The sequence below is a fragment of the Aspergillus tubingensis genome (assembly GCF_013340325.1).
Source record: "Aspergillus tubingensis WU-2223L DNA, scaffold_1, whole genome shotgun sequence".
In the NCBI taxonomy this organism is placed as follows: Eukaryota; Fungi; Ascomycota; class Eurotiomycetes; order Eurotiales; family Aspergillaceae; genus Aspergillus; species Aspergillus tubingensis.
The window spans coordinates 612,215-630,476 of record NW_023336275.1 but is presented as its reverse complement, the minus strand read 5'-3'; the positions used below and the strand labels follow the sequence as shown (position 1 = coordinate 630,476).

Genomic DNA, 18,262 nt, shown 5'->3' with positions numbered 1-18,262 from the left:
GTGGGGAGATGGAATCGAGATCCGTCCGAATGCCGGCATACCACTTTTTCATTCATGTGCGGAGACAGGGGGAAGGTAAGACAACAAGAATTGCTCGACCAACTATGAAGTAGGGAATTATAGTATAGTAGTAGATATCTCCAGCCAGGGATCTCAGCTCCGCAGGCACTAAGGCTTCCCAGCGGCTTGGCACCGCAACCCCGAGCGGGGCGTCAGAGGCAGTCGAGGGCCGCACGTGCACCGCTGGCTGGCTCTGTTTAGTCCGAACACCCTGCAGCGTGGTGAAGGCCACTGGCTAGGAAATCTCTCGGCCCTGGATCGGAGGCCAACCAACCAGGGCGTGCTGAATGTCAGTATGCTCGACCCTCGTGCAGCAGATGGAACATTACTAGTCCCTTCGGAGGATTTCACCAGCAGGAGCTCCATGTCGGTTGAACACCGACACAACATCATTTCAGGGCGCCGGGGATTGTGGTCGCATGCCACCTTGCTCATGCTTGGCACATATTGTTCTCACTCATGGCTGAATCAATCTCTGCTCTTGGTTTTCGACTGGCATCCCGTTGCTGACATCGATAGCAAGTAGGGTAGGGTTGTATTCAATTCATTCACAACTTGTGAGACTGCAGGCTGTTCGGCTTATGTGATGGGCTCAAAGGTGAGGGGTAGACTCACGTCTATTATGTAGTCAAGTGATATGCTACCTTTTCTGGCACAGGGAATAGTAATCACAGTGGAGCCGGCAAGCAGGCGGGAAATTAAGATGATGAAGATGGACTCCTATCTTGCTGTATTGCTATCGCCATGTGACTATGTGCATGCTCTTCGGTAGGACGGCATGCATTGATACGCTTTTTATATTAGAACAACATAGGAAATATAATATTGCTCAACGGCATTGGCAATTGTCCTCAATATCCTGCTAGGGGCAGCTGATCATCGACCACTTCTTGTTTGCACATATCCAGTAAAAAGATAACCTGATAGTTAGACAGGAAGGGCTTATCATCGGTCAAGTCACGTGTTGTTATCTCAACCTCGGCTGTTTCTCTTCCGAACGGACAACCGACTGAGCTGGAGCCGTCAACGAACCTACTATGATTGCCAGCACTGCGACTTCGAGGTTGTCGCCTTGACCTTCAACAACCTTCTCCAAGCGCCCTTATAGACCCTTCAGATTTGATATCCCGACAATGATTCAACGATGAGTTCTACAAATTTCGCCGCTGCCCAGGAAAGGGTTCTGGAACGTCGTCGTCTCCGCGAAGCGGAAGCTCGCGCCCGGCTGGCGGAGCAGCAGCGGACGTCGCCGCTCAATCATCCCAATCTTCAGCGACTCCCTTATCCCCTGAATAAACTGCCCCAGTCGGGTTTCTCGTTATGGAATACAATTAGAGGCCGAGAGGGTATCAGGCCTGCGTATCGCGTTGGCCAGGTCGATGCCGAACTGTTAGATGAAGAATTACTGGGACTGTTGAAAGGACAGGTGGGGGACGCATTGAAATATTACGGGGTTAGTCGAGATCCAGATAGGAGATTGTGCGATATTTCGTGGATAATGCTAACGTCAATCTGTATCAGCCTCAACTACGTGAAGACTGGTCTCACGAGATTCAATTCGCCCTCCGTGCGATCCTTTTCAAACTCTCGATATGGGACCACGATGCCTCCTATGGCGCAGCGCTGCAGAACCTAAAATACATCGATAGTCGCAGCAAAGGACCCGTGCATTCGGCACCAACAAAGTGGCAGAAATCCCTCTATGGTCTGCTTACAGTCGGTGGCCGCTACGCTTGGGGGAAATGGGAAAGCTGGCTGATTAACCAAGAGAGTGGGTACGAGGAGGTGAGAATCCAAGTCTATCGGATCCTTGTGTATGGCGCTCACAAATTCAGCCGTCCCAGGAAGTACGCATGCTCGCCCGCATGACAGACCTCGTTTCCGCGTCTCACTCCATCGCCGCCTTCGTCTCCTTTCTTGTATTCTTGGTGAATGGCCGATATCGGACCCTGGTCGACCGCGTGCTTCGTATGCGCTTGATTCCGCCTTCCGCGCAGGCGAGTCGTGAGGTGTCATTCGAATATCTTAATCGTCAACTTGTGTGGCACGCGATGACGGAGTTTCTCCTCTTCCTCTTGCCGCTCGTGGGTATTAGCCGGTGGCGCCGGTGGCTCTCCCGGCTGTGGCGCAAGACACTGTCCACTCTCAAGTCCGGCAGCGAGGACGAAGAACAGACCAGGAAGCAGGGCGAATTGGCTTTCCTTCCGGAGAGAACCTGCGCGATATGCTATAAAGACAACAACCCCATGTCCACGACGGAGGGTGAAGCAATAGCCGCGTCAGCCTCGTCGGGAGGCATCGTCGGATCAGCCCAGACGGATATAACTAACCCCTACGAAACTATACCCTGCGGTTGTATATATTGTTTTGTCTGCATTGTGCAGAAGCTCGAAGGGGAAGAGGGAGAAGGCTGGGTCTGTCTACGCTGTGGCGAGATTGTGAAGAAGTGCAAACCCTGGAACGGCGATGTACTGGAAGAAACACGACCCCAGTCAAGCTCGGGAAAGATGGTGGGATTTGCAGTGGATGGCGATGACAGCACTGCAAACGAGCTGGAGGCGGAGGATAGCACTGGGAAATCAAGCCCATTGGAGGAGGTTACGTCGGATGAGGCGCTTCACCACTCAAGCCAATGGTCGACCATCGAGAAGGATGCACTGGAAGAGGTACATGATGAGGAGGCAGAGACGGACGGCTCAGTACAGTAGAGATCCGGCGTCCTGTTTTGATGTTACTGGAGGATAGCATTGCATCGTTCTGGCACATTGCCGATCTACAGTCGTCGGTATCATGCATGGATGATGATGACAGTTATTATTTGGAGTTGGCTCTTAATGGAAGATACCCAGCAGCGTATGCTCCTCTTGACCTCTTCTGTGCTCGCAATTAATGCAGTAATAGTAGAGATATGATGAGCAGTATTAGTACTAATCTCGCACTGTACTGGGAATGACGGCTGGCCCACTCTTTACAAGCGGAACCCCACCCAAGCTGCCCGACTGCTCGAATCACAACCAGCGGTTCCTACCCCCGAGCATCAAGTGCAGCTAATCACATCGAGGATGATTATACCGCGGATCGTGTCTTCCCCGCAACGGACTGCTCGCCGACTGAACCGGGGCACTCGCTCGCCGTACCTCCGAGTCTCCAGGCGAACGAGGGGCTTTGGGACTGCAGACCGCACACATACAGCACGGAGTTCGGTATAGCCTCTCATCACCCCTCATCCTCCATCCCCTCCATATATGGCCCATTGGCCAGTGCAGCTGTTCAATACCTTCTGTCCACTCCACTAGCCCTATTCTCTCTCTTACCCTTCCTGACTCTGCACAATGGACCCCGCCAAACCTGCCGTGTCATCCACCTTGGGCGAGGCCAAGTACCTCGAATTTCCCTGCGTACCAGCGGGCACCAAGCACGAAGATGGTACCCCTGTCTTGAACCGTTGGTCTTCTACTATCACCAGAGGCCATGAGTTCCCTGGCGCGAAGGTTGGTAACCAGTGTTTCTTGCATATTCCTCTCCCCGCAGATTCTGGACGAGTGTTGACCTCATGCGAACTGGACAGGCTATGCTCTACGCGGCAGGCATCCCCGATCACAATGCCATGACGAGGAGTCCCCAGGTTGGTGTTGCGTCTGTGTGGTGGGAAGGCAATCCTTGCAATATGCACCTGTTGGACCTGGCCAAGACGGTGAAAAAGGCGATCACGGACCAAGGCATGATTGGATGGCAGTACAATACCATTGGTGTGTCGGATGCGATTGGCATGGGTAGTGAAGGTTGGTGCTGAATAAACGCCAATACGCTGGCCGTGTCTAACTGGATGTTAGGTATGCGGTTTTCTCTCCAGACCCGTGAAATCATCGCAGACAGCGTTGAGTCTGTAACGTGCGCTCAATACCATGACGCCTGCATTGCCATCCCCGGATGCGACAAGAACATGCCTGGTGTGGTGATGGGTATGGCGAGACACAATCGGCCCTCGATCATGCTCTACGGTGGTACTATAGAAGTTGGGTATTCCCAGCTTCTTCGGAAGCGTGTAAGCGTTTCGACATGCTTCGAAGCTGCTGGTGCCTACACATATAACACTCTCCGTCAACCGGATGATGGAGGTGATACTAGCAAGAGCAAGGATGAGATTATGGATGATCTGGAGAGGCATGCCTGCCCGAGCGCGGGAGCATGTGGTGGTATGTTCACAGCCAACACCATGGCTACAGCAATTGAGTCCATGGGCCTCTCCTTGCCCGGCTCGTCTTCTACCCCTGCCTCCTCCCCAACCAAGATGCGTGAGTGTGTCAAAGCAGCCGAAGCCATCAAGGTTTGCATGGAAAAGGACATCCGTCCTCGGGACTTGTTGACCAAGCGGTCTTTCGAGAATGCCCTGGTCATGACTATGGCCCTGGGAGGAAGCACCAATGGTGTGCTCCACTTCCTGGCTATGGCCCGCACTGCCGGCGTGGACCTTACACTAGACGATGTCCAGCGGGTCAGCAACAAGATACCTTTCATTGCAGACCTGTCCCCTAGTGGAAAGTACTACATGGCAGACCTCTACGAAGTCGGAGGCATCCCGTCGGTCCAGAAGTTGTTGATCGCAGCTGGTCTGCTTGATGGCGACATTCCCACTGTGACCGGCAAGACTCTGGCACAGAACGTAGCATCACACCCATCGTTGTCTGCTGACCAGGTCATCATCCGCCCCCTGGACAACCCTATCAAGGCGACGGGCCACCTTCAGATCCTGCGAGGTAACCTTGCACCCGGCGGTGCGGTTGCTAAGATTACCGGCAAGGAAGGGCTCCGGTTCACGGGTAAGGCGCGCGTGTTCGACAAGGAGCATCAGCTCAACGAGGCCCTGAACCAGGGCAAGATCCCTCACGGCGAGAACCTGGTCATTGTTGTTCGTTACGAGGGCCCTAAGGGTGGCCCGGGAATGCCGGAACAGCTCAAGGCTAGTGCAGCGCTCATGGGAGCCAAGCTCACCAACGTGGCACTGATTACGGACGGTCGATACTCTGGCGCTAGTCACGGATTCATTGTGGGGCATATTGTCCCTGAAGCTGCCGTAGGAGGGCCCATTGCCGTTGTTCGGGACGGCGATGTGATCACTATTGATGCCGAATCAAATGCCATCACTATGGATGTATCGGATGAGGAGGTGCAGCAGCGTCTGCGGGAGTGGAAGCCCCCAGCACCGCATGTCACACGAGGTGTGCTGGCCAAATATGCCCGGTTGGTGGGAGATGCCTCGAACGGTGCCATGACGGATCTATTTTAGGTGGATTGGTATGAATTTGGCTCAGTTCCCAGTTTCTCAATAAAATTGGTTGTTTATTCCAAGATGTATCCATACTACAACCCAACTTGGCTGTGGAGACTGTCTCCAATGACGCAGCTGTCCTGTCCTGGTAGTACTCTGGAATAGTGTGATACTATGTACACATCAGGAATCAAAATACAGAATGACAACAAAGGACAGTTGGTAGTAATTCTCTGACCTTCTAGGATCATATTCATCTATTATACAAGTTTCCTATTAAATCTATAGAAGATGGTCTCGTGTTTGGAGCGGCGAGAACTCCGGCATCCGAAAGACCCCAAAGGGACTAGCGAGGGATGAGTCATCCAGGAAGCTGCAGCGTGACGCCATGAGTGGATGTGAATCACCGCCGGCAAATTTGCGACAAACCAAAGTATCGCAGATCCTCCACGGTCTTGCCTCCGACCCTCTGACAGGCCTGTTGTTTTGTCGCCGCTCCCTGTCGTTATCCGCCACCATTTCTGCTTCTCTTCCGGATTCCGCTCCGCGATCCAGCCCGCCTGCAGTTACTCCAGTTAAGGTTTGCGTTCCTCAGTCGCAAAGTGTGGTTGCGATTTTCTATTGCTGGTGCTGCACAAAGCTAGGTATGAGTGTGCCCACCGCTGCCAAACTCCGCCCACCATTTACTCTGAAGTTGACGCTGTACTCTCATGAGTCCCCTGTACGACTGGCTTTTGGGTGGCTTTGGTATCATAGCTGACCTGCCTCACAGTTCTTTTGCGACGTCAGGCGCATCATCCTCCGCATCACTCTCCCGCCGACTGGAATCTCCGCGCAAAACGCTCCATGTGACCCGGAGGTTACTTGGGTCAACCAACAATTGAGATATCGTCGTCTTTCGGTTGGGAACAGTCCTTAAAACAAATTGGGCCGTCGTCCTCCTTGCTTTGGTTCAGATAAAGACCTGGTGGAGCTGTCAGATTGTCCGGAACGCCTAGGCGCAGCCAGCAGACCAACGTGACGGATACGCAGCATTCATTGGTCCAAACCATCCCGGGGCGCAGTTAAAGTCGTGCCTAAGAACAAGCTCTCCTTACCTCAAATTAGTCTACTCCAGACTCGTTGCCTCATAGCGCGCTATCGTTGGGCTTGCCGGCTGCTGAGTGTTTCGATCGACCCGCTCCGTTGCCTCACTATCGATCCCGGAGACTCTCCTGGCCCGCCAAAGAGGTGCCGTTCTCTCGGCTCGTGTGAACTTCGACTCGCATTCCAGAAAGGATCCTCTTCGCTCCCGATCGTTGGTCCCTAAACGGAGGGATCCCTGACACTAGGTGTTAAGGCGTGGGCGATCGGTGAGCGGTAATAAGGTTCCTGTTTAGGGGCGACGCAGCTTCGCGCCTGGACCAGTCGGTAGTCTTATAAATATCCCCAACCTTGTCTTCGTCACCGCCGGGGATGGGGTCGACAGATGTCCCTTTAACCTCCCCTACCACCTCTCGGTCCGGTCTTGTGGATTTTGGTGCTTCTCTACGCCTTTGGGACTCGACTTACACTGCCTTCACCAATTCTGGTGCTTTTGCTTCACTCGCCCGTCTTTGTCAAGCATATAGCTACGATGGCACGGTGAATTGGGGAAAGGTCGTTTTCCTGACTACTTGTTTCATCACTATGCTGGGTTGCGGAGTCATTTCTTCCGTCCTGCGGCGCAAGGCCTGGGGACAAGTCTCAGGAAAGGCACGTTTTCGTCGAACGCGCAAAGGCTTATCCAAGCGCTCTGAAGGAATGGTCACTTCTTCAGATGAGGAAGACTATGATAGCACGGGATCTCTACGCCATGGCACTGAAGGCACTGTTGCGGAGAAGACGGAAGTGCCTCAACAAAAGCAGAGCGAGAATGGTTGGTACTCTCTCAGTGTTTCAATTTTGGATACTGACATAGACAAGCCCATGATACAGACCCAGGCCTCCTGAAGAAGCACTCATCATACCTGTCATACACAACATCTACGGCGACATATCCTTCTATCAGAACGTTCTTCCGTCCGCATCCTCAAAAGGACAAATTGCCCACTAAGCCCTCGCCGATTCCGTTGTTGGTCTTTGTGCATGGCTTGGGTGGATCTCTTGCGCAATTTAATCATCTGCTTACGAGTCTTTCCAATGTCGGGCCTTGCTTTGGGATCGATCTCCCTGGGTGCGGCTTGTCGTCTTTTTCGCCCACTTCTTGGGACGCGTATACTGTGGAAGCGCTGGCAGAGTTGCTTGCTACAGCCATTGAGCAGCACCGGGACAAGGAAGCAGGCCAAGAAGTGGTTCTAATCTCTCATAGTCTGGGCTGTTCGCTGTCTGCTCTATTAGCATCCTCCACGTCTTCGATAGGCGCTGGTTTGAAAGAACATATTCTTGGTCTCATTGCCGTCTGCCCTCGCGCTGCACCCCCACCCCCACATGATGTTGCCAAATTTCGCCGGCTTCTTCATGTACCCAGCCCAATCTTCGACCTCTGGCGCTACTGGGATCGGCGGGGCGGTTTACACAGCACCAGCGTGAACAGGCTTGTCGGCGCAGCAGCAGATCCCGATACCAGAGGCCTCCAAGTCCGCTATAACAAGCAGAGCAAGACGGCCGTGTGGAGACGGATGGCATGGGGAACACTGCCGTCGTATGACAGTAATGGCAAGGCCGTCGGAGGCATCCCGGGCGAAGATGTATGGGCAGGCGTGCGCACGCCCGTTCTCCTAGTGGCTGGTGAAGCGGATGCGGTGAACAAACCTGCAGAGCTAAAGAAGATCCTAGAGTTCTTTGCCCGAGCAGGGTGCAGCGTGGATGACGACGCGGATGGAGTGAGCTCCATTCCCGATGCATCCGCAATTCACGATAAGATGCCGGCATCGTATGATCGGCGGGCACACGAAGAGGAATTCGGGGTGGAGCCACAGATTGAAGAGAAGGAGATCACGAGTGAGTCTGATCAGCCGGGATCTCGGCGGTCGGTCAAGACTGTTATCTTGCCTGCTCCGGCGTCTCATGCTTTGATCTACGACCGTGCGACGTACCGCACTCTTGCCGGAATCATCCAAGACTTTCTCAGCCAGCACATCGATAACCGCCTCAGCATGGGTTGGCAGCTGCAATATCTCAATACGTCAGGAAAGTGGGACGTGAAGAACCTGGCGAAGTGGAAGAAGGTTGCTCCAGTATCAGAAAGAATTGCTGACACCTTTGCGGCGCTCAAGATGCTCCGGGAGGTGGACGAAGAACACAACCCTGTGCTGTTCTCTCAAGCTTACCGCGACAAGATCTACGCTGTGATAGATATCAGCTACGAGAATCCGGTGTACAATCCCGCGTCCATGGAGAAAGGCGGCATCCACTACCACAAGCATCCCACGGTGTCAAAGATCCCCCCTACTCCAGACGAGGTTCGCGACTTCATCGCACTAGTAGACCGACTACAGAATGAAATCACTGAGAAGATGGAGAAGTCCGGCAATCCCGAGGGTCCACGTCCAGTGGTGGGAGTCCACTGTCATTACGGATTCAATCGCACGGGATTCTTGATTGTCTCATACCTGATCGAACGGCGCGGATTCAGTGTGCCGGAAGCGATCGAGGAGTTCGAACGGCGACGTCCACCAGGCATTCGTCACGAACACTTTATTGATACCCTATTTGTGCGATACTGCGTTGGCCTGAAGCGGGCGCCAACGCTGTAGGAAGAATGAGTTAGGTTTGGCAGGAAGGCAGGCGTTGGCTGGGATATTTCGGGTTACTTTTTTTTCTTCTCTTCTCGTAATGGAGGATAATGGGTTTTCGCTTTATGAATTACGATAATTATACCATAGACTGTACAGTAGGGATGGAGATGAAATAGAGAAATACGTATGTTGAACATGCTCCTTATCTAGTTAGTAGTAATTGCTCACTAATCACGGATCTACATGATTTTAAACTAAGGCATCAATATAATTCATGCCTGAACGCACGACCCCAGTCACATGACCCATAAAAAACTCACCGCCCAGCACCATCTGCCCCAGGCACCAACTTAGGGTACGGCTAACCCAAAGAGGCTAAGCGAAGCGCCCACAGCCAACCGAGAAGCACTACTCGCGCAAAGTTGTGTGCGAATCCGAAATTTCGAGGCTTTCTGACCCCGACTCCCCTTCAACGACGACAACGACCGACCCATCCCCCTCCACGCCTCCCTCGTCCCTCTCTTCGATTCCCCGTTCGAGGTTCAACAAGTCGCAAAAATGGGTGGTGTCACCGTTCGCGATGTCGACGTAAGTCATGTCATGTCAAGATTCGAGATTGGGTTGGTCGGTGCGGAATGGATGGATGGCATGGCATGGCACAATATGGCACGGCACGATCAGGACAAACCGACAAAAAAATGAGATTTTATCTGGTATCGGCATTCGACGGAGCAAACGACAATCATATATATCTATCTGGGATCGAATTTGGGCGCATCAAGCAAGGCTGGGTACATATACTCTCTGAGTATCAGATGGGATGAGTTTTGGGTATCGATTGGGGAATATGCAATGCTTGCACGACTACGCGATTGTATACTCCAGCCATATATTGTGGAATATGGGAATTCTGGATGAAATGGATGTTATGGAGTCAGGAACGAACTGGGACTACTGCCGCCGCTACTTGCAGGATATGTCCAGATTTGCCGATACGTGCCGTGCCATGTTATATGCCATGCCATGCCATGCCTGAATGCGCACCTGCCAGACAATCTACGATATAGGATGTTTTGTGGACGGAACGGCTAACAGGATTCTTTTCCATGGCTATAGGCGCAGAAGTTCATCGCTGCTTACTCTGCTTTCCTGAAGCGTCAGGGAAAGCTCCCCATTCCTGGTTCGTGCACACGGAATTCATTCGAACAATCGCAACAATCAGATCAAAAGACTAATACGGTTAAATAGGATGGGTTGACACTGTCAAGACCTCCGCCTCCAACGAGCTCCCTCCCCAGGATGCCGACTGGTACGACAACTGCCATTAACTCAAACATCTCGAAGAAAAAAAGAGCCAGCGTGATTAACGAATACTTGCAAATAGGTACTACATCCGCGCCGCCGCCGTCGCTCGCCACATCTACATGCGCAAGACCGTCGGTGTTGGCCGTCTCCGCAAGGTCCACGGTTCCACCAAGAACCGCGGCTCCCGCCCCGCCCACCACGTCGATGCCTCCGGCTCCGTCGACCGTAAGGTCATGCAGTCCCTCGAGAAGATCGGTGTCCTCGAGCACGATGAGGAGAAGGGTGGCCGTCGCATCACCCAGAGCGGCCAGCGTGATCTTGACCGTATCGCCAAGACCACCGTTGACGAGGAGGAGGACGAGGAGTAAATTAGTCTCTCCGGATGCTCGAGCTAAAATAATGAAAAAGTCCTGATGTTACTCTTTTTCTCCGAACCCCTTACCTTCTGTCTTCTCTACCTACACCTGGCAAACTCCCTATTGAAGCTGAGCTAGGCTTTAGCTTCTTTGCTGTGTTTTTGTTATAAAAACTCCCCGTTTGTCTTCTGACACCAAATCCCGCGCGGGTTTGGATGGGGGCCACCCAGGGGGGGTGTGTTGGGTTAGATGGGGAAATGGAATATTGGGACGAATGAGTGGCTACGACAGGGAGAGGATGACTTGACTACTACTACTACCTTTTCTCTTTTTTTTATCGATCAATTGGTTGTTCCTGCGGGCATAAAGGACAATTTATACATGGTGTAGAATTTTTGCCTAGATTTCCTCTCCCGATAGATGTATAGAGCCCGTCTAGAAGCCAGCCACCAGAGACATAGGTATTTGAGCATATACGCAAGCCCATCAACGAGAACCGCAGCATAAGAACAATGTAATGCATACAACCATATACAAGAACCAACTATATACACCATCACCATGCAATCAATCCCCATCCACCAACTACATCTATCCAACACTTGATACCCTCCCCTTCTAAACCCCACAACCTACTCCTCAATCCCAACAAAGCACCTACTTCTTCCCACCCTGCGCCGTCGGATCCTAAACACATCACCAATCAATTAGCCAACATCCCCAAACCACCACCAACCAAGAAAAAAACCGGGGGAAGAGGGGGGGATACATACCAAATAAACCTGATAAAACCGCATTTTCTCAACCTTCTCATCAAACACGACCCTCCCAGCCCAAGGCACCTCCACCTCCTCATCAGGCTTTCCAGCCTCCACATCCTTCCTCAGCACATACCTCACCGTTCCATACAGCATGAGTTCTCGCTCCGCGCCGAAATACACCCGTTCGGGGGTATGTTTGCGGCGCGCGACGTGGGTCCAGAGGCCGTGGCGGAGGGTGAGGATTTCTGTATTATCAATATTTGTTAGTGTAAGTCAGAGTTATGGTTCGGATTCATTGATAGTAGGTGTAATTGATTGCATGAAGAAATGGGAATTGGGGAAAGCATACCATCCAACCCCTTCGCAACCTTCGAGCCCATAATGAGCGTCGCATCTTCGGTGAAATTCGTCACGTATTCATTGTGCAGGGATTCGGTGTCGCTGATGCGGTAGAAGTTCTCCAGGAAGGAGATCATGGCGGCGCTGGTGGGGGGGAGGAGGGTGGATGGGGGGGTGGTGATTGTGTAGCTCATTTTTGATGTATAGTATGTCTAATTATTCTTGGGTTTGGGGGGTGGGTGTTGTGAATTGGGTAGTGTAGGGGTAGTTGTGAGGGGTATAGTTTTATTTTAATAGAAGGCAATTGGGATGCTTGCATAGATCGGTGATGTAAGTAGTAACTTAGTGAGGGGAGAACAAGATCTGTCGGGCCGATGGAGGGACTTCCGATAAATGGATGGATGGCGGCGATGGTTATCGGATCCGATCCGTATGGTGATTGTATTCTTATCCGACTTGGCTGAGGGGAGGGCTGTTTTGCTTGCGTAAGAGTTGGGGGGGTATTTGGCTAGTCTTTGCTTTATTTCTACGTAGTATAGTTATTTTACTGTGCATGCTTTGTGGTGATGTTCATTACTGGTAGTATTTGTCATAAATGGTCCTATGTACGTAGGTCTACGCCTTCCGGCTATCAACATCCTTCTCAAAGTCCTCCCAGCTCGCTGCATCAGTACCGTTGGGGCGACTGGACCGAACAAACGAGTTATCGACACCCTCGATCTCTGCAATTGGGCGAACGATCTCAATGTCCGCATTGTACGCCTTGGAGAACCATTTCTCCGTAAGGGCCTCTGCGCCCGCCTCCTCAGGAGCGCGGTAGAGGTGAGGGAAACGTGCCTGCATTATCTTAAGAACGGTCGATGAAATGCGATCAACGCTGTCACAATGACGAAGCTTGAAGAACTCTGCGGGCTGCGCGGCGCGCATCTTCTCCTGGATGGCGTCTGAGTACTGGCCCACGGCAAAGAGCAGCAGGTCGTAGTGCATGAGAGACGCCTTGCCGTGGTACGAACCGCCGTATTTGGCGCGGTTGTAGAGACCAGTCAGGGCGGCGATGGCGCCCATGCAGCCAGTGCCGTAGTCGGAGATGGGGAATGGGGGGACGACGGGGTTGGAGAGGCCCATGAATTGACCTTGAGCCCAGGCGATACCGGTGACCTGTTGCATGTTAGTGATTTATAATAGTGTTTAATTGGAGGCAGCACTTACGCAGTCGGCAATCTGCTGCCAGCCAGGACGGCCGGCCCACTCTCCTTCATAACCAAAACAATTCTCGTTAACGTACACAATGCCCTTGCCGCGCTTCTCAGCCAAAGCAGCAAGAGCATTGGGGCCATAGCCCAGCTTCTCAAGCGCACCAGGGCGGTACCCGTCCACAACAACATCGGCATCGGCTACGAGCTCCTCAAATTGGCGGCGACCCGCTTCGCTCTTGAGGTCCAGGTCGGCGGCATGCTTGCCCATGTTGCCGTCAACCTGGAAGAAAGGGACATCGGAGAGGTTGGGGCTGGTGATCTTGAGAACGTCCGCGCCGTATTCGGCCAGGATGCGTGCAACAGTAGGGCCGGCAATGATGCGGCACAACTCCAGAACCTTGACACCTTCGAGAACTCTCTTGCTGCCGTTGCGGCTGGCTGGGAAGGGGTTCGGCGGCAAGTCTCCATTCAGACGGCTGACTGTCCACGGAGGTTGTTGGACGTTGAGTGCTCCCTAGTAGCTTGTCAGCGTTGCTTGGTGGGTATATGGCAGGGATCATACATGTGGGGTCTTCTTGAAATCGTCATATTTGAATGCGGTCACACCCGCCTGTCGTCTTTCTCTGTTCATCTCCTCCAGCTCCGCGGCGCTGTACTTCTGCACGTGGCTCTCAATGACCTTGATGATCTCCTCGTAGTCTGTCAGGTCGGGACGCTGCCCTTCCAGGCCAATCATGTTGAGCGTTGTGGTGGCCTCCAACGAGCCATGGATGTGGAAGTATTCGTTGTCGTTCTTGGTCTTGTAGAGGTTCGCCGACATCCGGCGGTAGCCATTGGATTGGGCTGCAAGCAAGTCGGTATCTACGTCTGTTAGCTTGGGTTGAATGTGCTTGAAATGGGCAGCTTACCCTTGAGCTTCTTCTTCACCTCGGGGTCCAACTTGGACAGCCCGTCGACCTTAGCCATATAAGCCTGGCAGCCGAACGCAGTCGCCCGTTCAAGACTTATGTTGACATTGCGCTTGTGTTCAGAAGGTCCATAGCGGAGGTCTGCAATAGCACCGGCTACGGAACCCTCAACACCCTTAAGGGCAGCAAGCGTCTCGGTTTCCTTAAAAGGAATTGGAAAATAAACTTCGTCATGTGTTGAAGAGAAAGAAACGGCATCCTTGCCCTCGATCACTTCTTTAGGTAAATCGAGCTGCTCAGCTTGATCACAGAGATAAGAAAAGATGCGCCCAGCTTCGCGAACTGGTGAATAGTCCACTGCGGAAGATCCCGCCATGATGTCAGTCAGTACTAGGTGGAGCTTCGTGAGTAGATGTGTGTGCAACAACGATTCTTCCTCAACTGCAAAAGCAAATTGTTAGCGCGGGATCCCACACGGCTGTCAGTTTCAAGGAATAGTTTGAGGTGAACCTTGCCTTTTAATAGGCAAGATTTTCGGCACGGCTGGGGCCTACTTCAATGGCAGTGAATATTGCGCCGGGAATATTCCGATGTTTGGTCCGTCGGGTGAAGGTGCAGTGGTGAACGCACGGCTGTGAGTAACTGCACAGCTGTGAACGCGCAGGTGTGGACCAATCGGTAGGTGAATTGGCGCAGGAAACCATTATGCTTGCTGGAGAGGCGAATTATGGGCCAGGATAAGGGCAGAGGGACGAACCCCGCAGAGGGGATTCCGAAAGGTGGACCGGCTTTGCGACGTGCACTTTTCGGATGCGTCGCCGATAAGATCGGAAGCGGAACCCTCCGGCTTTGACTCGGCTGAGATAAGCGTCGACCTCATTTATCTCTATTGTATGTCATATATCATGTATTGAATTTCGAGAGATTGGCAAGCTAGCGCGCATCATCTTAGATTTCTATTGCTGTAGACCTACTATGATCAATAGACAAGATGTTGCATGTCTATAGACCATCGGCATTGTACTTCGGAGACGAACCCTTCCAAGTCACCTCTCAATTGACATTCCTATGCAAAGGGAAACAAGAGACTCAATGGTATATCTATTTGGCTTGATATGTTAGACAGATCACCATTATGACATAACCTAAGAAGGTTGCTTGTATTCCACCAACGAGACCTTCTAGTCCGATTTTATCAGCCAGTGTTACCATGTCAAAAGGTTACGCATATAGCTTAGTAGTATATTGGCAGGTTCACTCCAATTATTGTTGTACCAGACGCGCAGGCGACTGGGGGAGATTAAACAGTATATTCTCCCTATTTTGTATTAACCTATTTCTGTAAGTATGCTAGGACCAAAGAGCGCTCTGTGTAGCTAAATAGGCTTACATATATAGTTGATTTGAGACACCTTGTGCCGGATATTTATAGTAGAAGTCTGACAGGACATTATGCGAGAATAGCCAAGCTCTGCTTGGTAGACGACTGCATGTTATTACTGCGTAATAGAAGTATAACAGGTAATCCAAATTCGATGTCTCCTAGTGAGAATAGGTCTAGTTTCACGTAACTGGTCGGAGTCGATAATCAACCCAAAAACAGGGGATGAGGCTGTCAGAACCCCTCCTAGTCGCTCTAAATGTAAAAACTCCAATTACTGCAAACGAGCCACTCCCCGGTCATCTAGTGAAAGACCAGAGTTCTATACCTAGCAGCCTAGCACATCATCTATAGGCTTCACCCGGGTAGAACCACTGCGAGTGGTTGATGTAGACTCGGATCTTATGGTGACAGGTCTGAGGCAGGTCCTAATTTGAGGAATTGAACTGACCAGAGCCAGTGTGAATGAGTATCCTCTATATCTGTCCCCTATCGTCTGTTTAGTAGACCGTAGGAGCTGGAACCAGAATCCTTGGTTTGATTTATGGCGTTCCCAACTTCCCCAACTTTCGACGTGTAGACCAACGGACAGCCACGCCATGATCGGGTGCCTGAGTCTTCGCGCCAGATTGACCTCACTCAGAGGATGGGAGGAATGCCCATTTTCCACTGTTTCAGAGATACATGACTTTTGTCGCGTTCGCTCCGGTCCCCACGCCAGAGGCGGTCTTCGCAGCTCGGGAATCATGATTTCCATCTTTTGCATCTTTCTTAAACCTATATCCACCGCTTAGAAGTCGTTGAACGCTCGGGACCTGAGCGAACGCGGCAGCTTGGTAGCATGTCCAGCGGGGGCCATTCTGTCGTACCAGTAGCCATTCGTCCAAGCGTGTTGGCCGATCGAAGGGGGCATCTCGCGATGGAATGAGCCCCCATCCTGCGCGCACCTGTCCGACTCGTAGATTTCTTTATGTCATCTTACATGATACCAGTATCCCTGCTACTACACGAGGCCAAAGGTGGGCTAGTGACTCCAATAAAAAAGGGTAACATACACCCCAAGCGCATACCTCGCGGTCCGACCATCTGGCTGGAGAGAAGGGCATCCGCTGGTACCCAGTGTTCCGTGGGTCTTACATACTCGGTGAGGTGGCGCGTTCGACGGGAAATTAGTTGACCGATTACAAGTATCCGATGAAAGATAAGATCATCGTCTACGGTATTGCTATGGTCGGACCTGGCGCTGAAATTGAGAAGCCCGCGAATGTCTATAACGTTGAGCAAAAGAAATTGTCTACCTTTGGCATTCTATACACCGTGCTTGATCTCTTCATCAAGAACAAACATTCTATCGTGGTCGACGCCACTTTCATCCCGGAAGCGCTAAAGGACAAGATAACGTTCGTGCCGAACAGAGAGGACCATGGTGTTTTAAGTGTTGTTCCCTTTGATGATTCGATTCATGTTAGTAAAAGGAGTAGATGATTCAAAGAAGTGGAAGGAACAGAGGGGAAGCCGGTGTGTCTTTACCGAAAGAGGCAAGCACGCTGCCATTTTGACATCTGATATTCTAGCCCTATTGGTATACATTGGTTCTGCATGGTCATATACTGACCTCCCTTAGCTCAGAATTTTCATGGGTCAACTAAGCTCGCACATATCTTGATCGATTGGGCTTGGATAACAATAGGAGCATGACTCTCTCAATCCTGTGGAGTGAGGGACATTGGGTTGCAGAAATGAAAGGTCTTACATGGTTGGACTACCAGACACTAAAAATCTGTCAAAGCACCACGGTTAGCATTGTATGTGGAAACGCCTATAGGCCCCAGATGTGTTATCTCTTAGGCACTAGAAAGGTTCGAGAAAAGTAGGTGCATGATGCTTGGATCCCTTGTGACCCTAGCAGTAAGATGCACCCATAAAAATATAATCAAAAAGTGTTGCGGTCCGATTCCTTCATCTGTACGATTGTCAAACATGCAAGTGCACTACAAGGTCATATGGACGACAGGAGTTTGTATGAGCTTATAAGTTCCATGAGTGCTCAGTGGCTCAGTGGCTCAGTGGTGGTATCAGAACGAATCGTAGCACCCGGATAACATTACATTGGGCATCGATCAATCACCCCTAATATACTATCCGGCTGCCCGACGTCTATATTTATGAAGTTACATTGTGTTGCAAGTTGTAATTTTGGTAGTCTATATATTTGGCTATGGTAATGGCCTGGCTATAAAAGTGGTACAGATTCGCCACAGTTTATGGTTGTAGTCTGTGGCTGCGGCTGCGGTAGATCGTATGGAACATGTAGATCCCGTATATTGCTTTTCAACTATGGGTCTCAGGCTGCCTTTTCCTTCTAGTCGTGAAAATAGGATGTTCAATCGAAAGTTCCATCGAATTCCCAACCAATCTGCATAAAGGTGATAGATCATAACAGTCCCTATTGTTTAGGGGGAAATGACAATAATAGACCACCACTATTTATTTAGATGCGGCGTTGCTGGAAATAGTCTACGTTTAGCCTCTAGTTTATTGAATCCACTTCTAAGGATATAAATAACATACCCACTCTGCAGTAGATACTTACTCTATTGAATAGTAGATCGAGCATCCTGATACACCACTATTTAATAATGTTATCCACCCCGACAATTTGAAGTCAACGTGTAACGACACCTCAGTTTATAATCATCGTCAACGAACGGAGAACCATCCCCCGTCAACTCCTCATTCTAGTACGATTGGTGGGGGCGAATGTTGATCGCATGCGGCACAAGCAAAACGACATTAGAACCAGAGTAGAAAAAGCAAAGGAGAAAAAAAGGCCCGAGCGGAGATGCATAGATATCACGAGCCCGTCTCAGCCAGTGAGCGATTGTCCATTTCCCCCAACCGACATCCCAACCAGCCTGATATGGCCGATGAGGACATGACACCCCCGTACTATTCGATGCAAGCCTGCTGCATGAGCAAAAAGCAGACA

General features: G+C 51.3%; 7 protein-coding genes across 7 annotated transcripts; 5 read left to right on the top strand and 2 right to left on the bottom strand.

Moving 5' to 3' along the window:
* Window positions 1-1,204: 1,204 nt before the first annotated feature.
* Window positions 1,205-2,768, top strand: AtWU_00218 (pex2/pex10/pex12 family protein; the record flags this gene model as incomplete). Its single annotated transcript, XM_035495334.1, has 3 exons — window positions 1,205-1,513; window positions 1,582-1,845; window positions 1,896-2,768. The coding sequence occupies 3 exons, from the start codon at window positions 1,205-1,207 to the stop codon at window positions 2,766-2,768; spliced, it is 1,446 nt and encodes a 481-aa protein (XP_035351227.1).
* Window positions 2,769-3,392: 624 nt separating this feature from the next.
* Window positions 3,393-5,347, top strand: ilv3B (putative mitochondrial dihydroxy acid dehydratase; the record flags this gene model as incomplete). The annotated part of the gene is made up of 3 exons (XM_035495333.1): window positions 3,393-3,551; window positions 3,629-3,842; window positions 3,894-5,347. 3 exons carry the CDS (start codon window positions 3,393-3,395, stop codon window positions 5,345-5,347), a joined length of 1,827 nt encoding a protein of 608 aa, XP_035351226.1.
* A 370-nt stretch (window positions 5,348-5,717) lies between these two features.
* Window positions 5,718-6,248, top strand: AtWU_00216 (aldehyde dehydrogenase family protein; the record flags this gene model as incomplete). The annotated part of the gene is made up of 2 exons (XM_035495332.1): window positions 5,718-6,050; window positions 6,102-6,248. 2 exons carry the CDS (start codon window positions 5,718-5,720, stop codon window positions 6,246-6,248), a joined length of 480 nt encoding a protein of 159 aa, XP_035351225.1.
* Window positions 6,249-6,784: 536 nt separating this feature from the next.
* On the top strand, window positions 6,785-9,045 carry AtWU_00215 (RNA 5'-triphosphatase domain-containing protein; the record flags this gene model as incomplete). The annotated part of the gene is made up of 2 exons (XM_035495331.1): window positions 6,785-7,226; window positions 7,274-9,045. The coding sequence occupies 2 exons, from the start codon at window positions 6,785-6,787 to the stop codon at window positions 9,043-9,045; spliced, it is 2,214 nt and encodes a 737-aa protein (XP_035351224.1).
* A 540-nt stretch (window positions 9,046-9,585) lies between these two features.
* Window positions 9,586-10,700, top strand: AtWU_00214 (40S ribosomal protein eS19; the record flags this gene model as incomplete). The annotated part of the gene is made up of 4 exons (XM_035495330.1): window positions 9,586-9,615; window positions 10,144-10,207; window positions 10,276-10,336; window positions 10,412-10,700. 4 exons carry the CDS (start codon window positions 9,586-9,588, stop codon window positions 10,698-10,700), a joined length of 444 nt encoding a protein of 147 aa, XP_035351223.1.
* Window positions 10,701-11,345: 645 nt separating this feature from the next.
* On the bottom strand, window positions 11,346-11,982 carry AtWU_00213 (uncharacterized protein; the record flags this gene model as incomplete). The annotated part of the gene is made up of 3 exons (XM_035495329.1): window positions 11,346-11,375; window positions 11,462-11,694; window positions 11,799-11,982. The coding sequence occupies 3 exons, from the start codon at window positions 11,980-11,982 to the stop codon at window positions 11,346-11,348; spliced, it is 447 nt and encodes a 148-aa protein (XP_035351222.1).
* A 421-nt stretch (window positions 11,983-12,403) lies between these two features.
* Window positions 12,404-14,268, bottom strand: AtWU_00212 (CAIB/BAIF family enzyme; the record flags this gene model as incomplete). The annotated part of the gene is made up of 4 exons (XM_035495328.1): window positions 12,404-12,946; window positions 12,998-13,498; window positions 13,547-13,845; window positions 13,893-14,268. 4 exons carry the CDS (start codon window positions 14,266-14,268, stop codon window positions 12,404-12,406), a joined length of 1,719 nt encoding a protein of 572 aa, XP_035351221.1.
* Between the last annotated feature and the right edge of the window lie 3,994 nt (window positions 14,269-18,262).